The 9,151-nt window shown below is 42.2% G+C and overlaps 1 protein-coding gene across 1 annotated transcript; it reads left to right on the forward strand.

Moving 5' to 3' along the window:
* The first annotated feature begins 1,931 nt into the window (after window positions 1-1,931).
* smu1a (SMU1 DNA replication regulator and spliceosomal factor a) lies at window positions 1,932-7,077 on the forward strand. Its single transcript, XM_037261164.1, has 12 exons — window positions 1,932-2,056; window positions 3,019-3,229; window positions 3,346-3,498; window positions 3,583-3,693; window positions 4,356-4,484; window positions 4,566-4,685; window positions 4,776-4,892; window positions 4,973-5,100; window positions 5,743-5,869; window positions 5,945-6,112; window positions 6,377-6,529; window positions 6,609-7,077. Exons 1-12 carry the CDS (start codon window positions 2,031-2,033, stop codon window positions 6,705-6,707), a joined length of 1,542 nt encoding a protein of 513 aa, XP_037117059.1. The 5' UTR covers window positions 1,932-2,030; the 3' UTR covers window positions 6,708-7,077.
* The last annotated feature ends 2,074 nt before the right edge of the window (window positions 7,078-9,151 follow it).

Below are 9,151 nucleotides of genomic sequence, written 5' to 3' on the forward strand. Positions count from 1 at the left end.
ATATGAAAGATTCAAATCTGCTGTGATGGAACTACAAGCGACACCTAAACACATAATGGATGATTCTTTTATTCTATGGTGTAGTGCTTTTTCACATTTCGTCCACAGGAAATAGGATGAAGGTTTGTGTTCCTGACATTGTTGCAGCACAATGAATTTGTAAGTCTCGTATTGTATACAATAAACGTGAGTTTACTAAAATAAACAGTAATTGGTCAATTAACATCATCTAGTACATATAACCTGGCCAATCTGTCTGTTTTAAAATTTTAATGTGGCCCTTGAACTATAAATTTGAACTATTTGCCCACCCCTGATGAAATTCACTGCGGGCCTTTGCCTTTGTTTCCTCTTCCCCTCAAGCTCTCGCTTTTATCCCACCACCACCATTCTCCTGGCAGCCCCTCAATGTTTTGTCCTGCTGGGAGATGGTGAAATCAAACCTGATGCCATCCCGCTACCGCCTCTTCTTCTTGTTCTTCTTCTTCTTCTTCACCCAAACTGCGGATGACGTCACCATTTCCCACCTCCGAGCATCAAAACACGTTAACCTTGAAAGACCTTCAGAGAACAGAGGTAGGATGCGTGCACGCAGCGTCCCCTGCTGCATGCACATGTCAACGACAGCTGTGATGAACTGATGGTTCAGCATACATTACCACTAAAAATCGCTATTTGCGGGGGTTGATGATTATGTAGTGATGTTGTGATGACCCGAATGATTATTATTGTGACTGTAGATATGATATGAATGATTGTTCTGGTGACACGTACAAAGTCAATAATTCTTCTGGTGATGTGAAGGATTGTTATTGTAACTGTTGATTGTAATGATTATGTCATTGTTATCATGACTGGAGATTTTTATCCTACTATGAAATCTGTATTTGGTGACAAGAAGATCATTTTCATGGTAATTTTAATTATCATTATGGTGTTATGAATTATTGTTATGTGGCCGGTGGTTGGTCTGCTGACATACGTATGTAAATGGTTTATCGTGATTCACATCAGAATAAATCGTTTATTAACTTGTTCTGGTGAGTGAGCGTCAAGATATGCATGGTGATGTGAGTTGTTGTTCTTATGGATATTGGGATTGTTTTGGTGCACTTGAATAATTATGATGATTGCGGCAGAGATTATAGTCATATGTAAATGAAGACAACAGTTATGTTCAAATTATGAAAACGGATTGAAAACATTTTACAGTATACTTTTTTTTGTGGAGTTGAATCACTACTTGTACTAGAACAAGTCTTTTTTTTTTACACATGTATCTGGAGTCCTCCTTAAATACATATTATGAGTGCAATGCTTTTGACACTTCTGTCCCAACACCTCACGCTCATCAAGAACTACACACGATCTATCAAGGAAGTCATGCAGAAGTCTTGTCTTTATTAGTATGAGAACAATTGCGAACCAGAGTCCTGTTTTTAAACAGTATTTGTTGACATTGACAACTTCTCACACAGAAAATGTCACAGATGTATCTTCTATACATGCTTTGAAAAAACATGAAATACAATATATTAAGGTAACATAATGCGCATTGGTTCACAAAAAAAAAAAAACGTGCATGTATTTTGTCCATATTTAAAATAGAATCTTGTCATACAGCTGATTAGGAAGTGTGTGGTCCTGTATGGCCCCGAGAAGCGTTGATGAAAAATTGTAGCCCTCTCCGTCATTTAAGTTGCTTATCCCTGATCTCATTAAATACGATAAACGTTATCCATGACGTAATAGTTAATTTAGTTTATTTCTCCAAATGATCCTGATCTTTGTTGGTTGGTTCTGTTTTATAATAAAAATAAATAAATAAATAAATAAATAAATAAATAAACTCGCCCTTATTCGTAGATTAAAATTGCTCCACTACCAAAATTGACCAGTAGGTAGCAGCACGCTATTTGCAAACGACCATTAACCACCAAGAGGAGACGCGCTTCTTAGTCCACTTCCGGGTTACCAGCTACTGTGTAGCGGGTTGTTTCTTGTTGAATTTGTTCATTACAAAATTAAATATGTCTCTGGAGATTGAATCGGCAGAGTGAGTAAACAAATCCTTGACATTTGGCATGTGTAGTGCACGAAATATTTCCCCTCCTTTCTTTTGCTTACTGTTCTCGTTTACTTGCAGTCAGTTGTCCAGGCATGCGAGGCCAGTCTCTGGCGACGCTAGCGTGAGCGGTCCGGGGCTAAGCTAAAGCAACTAAAGTAGGCGTAAAAAAAAAATATTTTGCATATGCTAGTATATTTCAGAGCAGGCTTTCCTAACTTGTTTTCATCGTGGGCCAGATTAGTGCTATTTGCAACCGTGAAGTCAAGCGCTAGGGATGCAAACAAACGTCCAAAATGGAACAAATGACGGCTCGATAACCAGCGGTGACAAATGTACTCACCAAGCTGTGTACCAAAGTACTTGTTTAAAACATATTCTGGCAGAAATAGAATTACTGGGAAAATCTCTTATTACTGTCGATTACAGTAATAACGACAAGAGTTTTGTTCCGTGACCAAGTTCATTACTTTTATGTCAAATCAATGTAATAGACGGCTAAGTGGGGCTCTCCTTGCCCACATCCAGGGTATTATTACATTACCTTTACTTTTATTGGGTGGGTGGTTAGATGATGGATGGATTTTTTTTAAAATCCAAAGTACATTCATGTGGGGTGCATTTTCTCTCATTAAAAACCATCACAAACATTTTTGGTGGTTTCTGTTCGGATGCTGGAGCAGATTAATGGCGTTTCCATTCATTAGAACGGGGATACATTGTTTACCATATGAGTGTTTTGAACGTGAATTGAGTCAAGACCCACTCTAAGTGTAAAAGTGTTTTTTTAATAAAAATAAATAATTGTACATACATTAATTGTACATTTAACCTTTTTTTTTTTTTTTACTTCTGTGAGTGACCTGTGCGCCTCTGTCCATTTTAAAAATCAAAAGATACTATAGTTTATTCGCTGTAAAATTGACCACCCTGACTTAGTATGTCACTTTCAGCGTGGTCCGACTCATCATGCAGTACCTGAAGGAGAACAACCTGCACAGGTCGCTCGCGACCCTCCAAGAGGAGACCACCGTGTCACTAAACACAGTGGACAGCATTGAGAGCTTTGTGGCAGACATCAACAGCGGCCACTGGGACACTGTCCTCCAGGCCATCCAGTCCCTCAAGCTTCCCGACAAGACTCTCGTAGACCTTTACGAGCAGGTCAGCTCACTTGCTTTTCTATGTCTCGCTCTCTGTCTCTTTCTCTCTCTGTCTTTCGCTCTTTCGCCCGCGGCCTGAGCATGGCATTGACATTTCTTCCTGTGTATTGTGTACAGGTTGTGCTGGAGCTCATAGAGCTGAGAGAGTTGGGTGCGGCGCGTTCCCTCCTCAGGCAAACGGACCCAATGATCATGTTGAAACAGACCCAGCCGGAGAGGTACATCCACCTGGAGAACCTGCTGGCTCGCTCCTACTTTGATCCTCGTGAGGTGAGGGAGTCTCATTTTGTCGTCATTCTATTAATCATCTTATTCGGGGCTCATTAAGCATGATCCTAATGAGTTGGTTTGCAGGCATATCCAGATGGCAGCAGCAAGGAGAAGCGTCGGGCGGCTATCGCTCAGGCCTTGGCAGGAGAGGTCAGCGTGGTGCCGCCATCCCGTCTGATGGCTCTGCTGGGCCAGGTGATCCAATTGCATCGCAGCTTCTGGTGCACGTGATAGCTTAACAAACTTGTGATGACGATGATATCCGGCACTCAGTAATTCCCAACGAGACCTGTTCATTTGTCGCATGTTATTCGCTATAGTTTGGGATTTATTTGTGGTCATTTTCCACACGGACTAATGTTGATACAGACTCATGATTAATTAAGCACTAGCCAAGAGGAAAGACAGGGTTGGGGGAAAAAACGATTCAATCACAAGATAGAGCAATATGTTTTGTTAAGTAACTTGTTTATTTGTTATATATATTTGAGGACTGTTTGCTGAGATTCAACAGAAGTAGTCTCAAGCATCTTTCTGACTGACCTTGCCCTATTCATTTTGCACCTGAGTGTGTTGTGCTGCTGCACTCGCTGAGTGAATATATTTTGATGCGTGTATATGGAAAACCCTTATTAAGATTTAATTTGGAAGATTGCATTGGGACTTTTGATTTATCTAATGTCTCCAACTGGTTAAATTATCTATAATAGCTCTGTTAGTGTTCATTATAATACAGATTGATGCATTACTTGTTAGTTGAGAAAATAAAAGGTCCCCCAAAAAGGAATAGCGGAATCATTCAGCCATACTTTTCACTATAGTTGTAGTTTTTACTGTTTTACTGTTTTTGTGAGCAGTCACTCAAGTGGCAGCAGCATCAGGGTCTTCTTCCCCCCGGGATGACCATCGACTTGTTCAGGGGCAAAGCGGCCGTAAAAGATGTCGAAGAAGAGCGTTTCCCCACGCAACTCAGCAAGCTCATCAAGGTAGCGCCGGATTTTTGACTGTACCAGTGTCCTCTTGGATTATTTCCATGTGAGGCTCACAACATCAAATTTCTTTTACAGTTTGGCCAAAAATCCCACGTGGAATGTTCCCGGTTCTCTCCTGACGGGCAGTACTTGGTGACTGGCTCTGTGGACGGCTTCATCGAGGTGTGGAACTTCACCACGGGCAAAATCAGAAAGGTAAATGAAAACAGCGCTCAAGGTGTTTAAAAGGGGATGTGTTGTAAGAAATGTTCACCTCATTTGCCAGTACTGTCTTGTGTCTTTAAGGATCTGAAGTACCAGGCTCAGGATAACATGATGATGATGGACGATGCCGTGTTGTGCATGAGCTTCAGTCGTGACACGGAGATGTTGGCCACCGGTGCCCAAGACGGAAAGATCAAGGTGTGTTTTGTATGCCTTTGTGTATGTGCGTGCGTGCCTCTAAATGGCTGACAGTCTCTGTGCATCCAATGTGACGGCAGGTGTGGAAGATCCAGAGCGGGCAGTGTTTAAGGAGGTTCGAACGCGCGCACAGTAAAGGAGTCACCTGCCTCACTTTTTGCAAGGACAGCAGCCAGATCCTTAGCGCCTCCTTTGACCAGACAATCAGGTAAGAAGATTCCTCTGCCAGCCTCCTCAGTCAGACGGAACCTTCACTGTAACATAAATATCATATGAAATTGTCTATGCACTTAATGTATCCTACATTCTATTTACTGTCTGTACACCTCTAATGTGCCATATTTTAATCCTGTAAGAAAGATAAAGATCATATTTATATAGCGCTGTATTGTGCCATCTTGACAGTATATGTGTGTATGCACCTCTAATCTAGCATTACTGATGTCACATTTAATGTTCTATATTTACACAATGTTCCAAATTTACTAATCCCAAAGGAATTCAATGGACATGCAAGTAAAACGACAGTTCTGGTGACGTCACGTCATTTCAACCAAATTCGCAAATTATAATTCGATTATTAATTTGCCTACCCACCCACTCACGAGTGAACATGTGCCCATTTGTGCACAGCTCTAGTATTTACGTCACATTTGTTGATTTTAATGCATATGCCAATGTACCAGATGTGCATTATATCCTGTGCTAATTTTGTATCCTGAATGCTAAATAATGAATGTAATTAATAAATGAATATGAATAATAGCAACATTGCTACTAATAAAAAAAAAATACAAGTGACAAAATACTATAGTTGTGATAACTAGTATATATTTATTTCTCTTGTTAGGATCCATGGGCTAAAGTCGGGCAAGTCCCTGAAGGAGTTCCGAGGTCACTCGTCGTTCGTCAACGAGGCCACGTTTACCCCTGACGGCCACCACATCATCAGCGCCTCCTCCGACGGAACGGTCAAGGTGTGCCTGCCGCATATCGTTTGTTTTTCGGTGTGTGAGTGTGTGTTTTTTAACCTGACTTCTTATGTACCTCAGGTATGGAATGTGAAGACAACAGAATGCAGCAGCACCTTCAAGCCGCTTGGCTCGTCGGCCGGCACCGACATTACCGTTAACAACGTCCTCCTGCTGCCCAAGAACCCAGAACACTTTGTGGTGTGCAACCGCTCCAACACCGTGGTCATCATGAACATGCAGGGACAGGTACACACACACACGTGTGCACGCACACCCAATTTTCGCTCAACTGCACTCTGCCAACTTGACTGAGCAAGTCAGTGGGTGTTGTGCCGGAAAGATTCACTAGATGTCATTGTTGTGTATCGTAGAACAAAAAGCTTCTTCATCAGCACAAACCGAGTGGGGCTGTTGCGTTATGTTCTAGATTCAATTGGCCTATCTATCATTCCATTACGAGTGTGTTTTTTTATGTATGTATAAAATGTCATAACTTTGGATGCATTGCAGATCGTGAGGAGTTTCAGTTCAGGTAAGAGGGAAGGAGGTGATTTTGTGTGCTGCACACTGTCACCACGTGGCGAGTGGATCTATTGCGTGGGCGAAGACTTCGTGCTCTACTGTTTCAGCACCGTCACCGGCAAGCTGGAGAGAACCTTGACGGTACGAAGCACGAGCGGCCAAGTATTTTTTGTGGAAAAGAAAGTGCTCATCACCACACTTAACCCATCCTTACTCTCAGGTCCACGAAAAGGACGTGATCGGCATTGCCCATCACCCCCACCAGAACCTCATCGGCACCTATGGCGAAGACGGCCTCCTGAAACTCTGGAAGCCCTGAAAGATCCCAGATGTGAACTCTTGGGTCTTGCCTGTTTGCGTGTGGCAAGGCCACCAGCATTGTCGAAACCCTGGAGAAAATCAGATGAAGCAAGGAACGCATCACTTGTTGGTGGATTCCCAAGGGAGTTTAGAAGATTTTGTGTTCATGGGTGGAATTTTTTGTTATCAACTGCATTTTTTCTTACTCTTTGTAAATATTTTTATAGGAGTTTTTATGCTTTTTCCCCTAAAGTATCAGTGACAAACAATTTCAATGGGATTATTCTAATCCATGTTAGAAACAACAATCACCATCTCAGTTCTGGACCAGGCAGTTTATTCCATTGTCTTTTCACCTTAACTGTTATTAAAGCTGATTAAGCAGTGTGCTATTGTGTTCAACTTAAAGTTAAAGTCCCAATGATCGTCGTCACACACACATCTGGGTGTGGTGGAATTTGTCTTCTGCATTTAACCCATCCTCGTGTGATTTTGATTCATCCCCTGGGGGAGAGGGGAGCAGTGAGCAGCAGCGGCGCCGCGCTCGGAAATCATTTGTTGATCTAACCCCCCGATTCCAACCCTTACTGCTGAGTGCCAAGCAGGGAGGCAATGGGTCCCATTTTTATAGTCTGGTATGACCCGGACAGGGTTTGAACCAACAACCTTCCAGTCTCAGGGTGGACACGCTACCACTAGTTGTGCTAATGCTAATACGCCTTTGCTGTAACTCACACATGTACTACCGTATTTTCCGCCCTAAAAGGCGCACCGGGTTATAAGGCGCACCTTCAATGAACGGCCCATTTTAAAACTTTGTCCATATATAAGGCGCACCGGATTATAAGGCGCATAAAATAGAAGCTATACTGCATCAAACTGAGGTTGACTAGGGTTGCGGTATGCATCCACTAGCCAATAACCAACGAGCCCTCTGTAAACAATCGCGTTTCTCAAACGATCTCCTATAAAATGATCAGAACTGACTAAAGTTCGATCTAACGCATTGGTACTACTTACCTATGTTTCCCTTCCATATCGATCCGTAGATTTACTCGAAACATTAACAGAGCAGCCTATTTTGACATGAAATAGCCTGGTACGTATAGCAGCTATCGCAATAGCATTACCCATCCGCAAAGTCTCACGAGCCTCAGTTCGCAATCTCCCATGAGCCTCAGCAAAGTGTAAACAATCGCGTTTCTCAAACGATCTCCTATAAAATGATCGGAACTGACTAAAGTTCGATCTAACGCATTGGTACTACTTACCTATGTTTCCCTTCCATATCGATCCGTAGATTTACTCGAAACATTAACAGAGCAGCCTATTTTGACATGAAATAGCCTGGTACGTATAGCAGCTATCGCAATAGCATTAGCCATCCGCAAAGTCTCACGAGCCTCAGCTCGCAATCTCCCATGAGCCTCAGCAAAGTGTAAACAATCGCGTTTCTCAAACGATCTCCTATAAAATGATCGGAACTGACTAAAGTTCGATCTAACGCATTGGTACTACTTACCTATGTTTCCCTTCCATATCGATCAGTAGATTTACTCGAAACATTAACAGAGCAGCCTATTTTGACATGAAATAGCCTCGCGGGTACAACAGCTATTCGGTGACGCCCCCTGACTACAGTTGCCGTAATGCTGGGAAGCGATGCGACCTTGTAATTTACTAGTCGTACTAAAACGTACTGAAACATTTTGGCAGAGCACTGTGTACAACCAGTATGGATCAACAAATTCATCAGTTGATCCATATATAAGGCGCACTGGCCTATAAGGCGCACTGTCGGCTTTTGAGAAAATTTTAGGTTTTTAGGTGCGCCTTTTAGGGCGGAAAATACGGTAGTTGAAATCATATGAACTGAAAAAAGAACCAATCAATCAAGTTAGGAAGTGATTCATTCACTCTTGTTGACTGTGAAGATTCGTTCTTTTGAACGAATCGTTCACTCACGAGCCAACACTACCGTCAACGTGCCCAACCGCTCGGCCATCGGTACTTCGAAATAACTTCGTTCTGTGGCTCCACATATCCTCAGCACTGCAAACCTTTGCGCCGGTGTTACATGTCAAGTTGCTCCCATGTTATCTATTTGGCAGAGCCTCAACCGCTGTGCTATAGTGACACGCAGCAAGCGCATCAGATAATGTTCAATATAGCCAACTACACTAAATTACCCGGCGAGGGTACGCGTTGATCTGACCCGCCCCTGTTAAAAAAAGGTGGCTCCAGACCATTTTAGCCAATTTGGTTGTCACTTTCAATCTCAAACTATTTATAGTATTCAACAATAAATATTGACCTCAAATGTAATGTGCATGTTAACAAAAATGTCAAAACTGCATAAAAGATATACATTTACAACGTCGCCCTACAGCGTCATTACCGACATTTAATGCTTTACGCCTGCATACATTAAAGATGATAATGAAACATAACGACGACCATACT

Source organism: Syngnathus acus, chromosome 10 (genome assembly GCF_901709675.1).
Source record: "Syngnathus acus chromosome 10, fSynAcu1.2, whole genome shotgun sequence".
Lineage (NCBI taxonomy): Eukaryota > Metazoa > Chordata > Actinopteri > Syngnathiformes > Syngnathidae > Syngnathus > Syngnathus acus.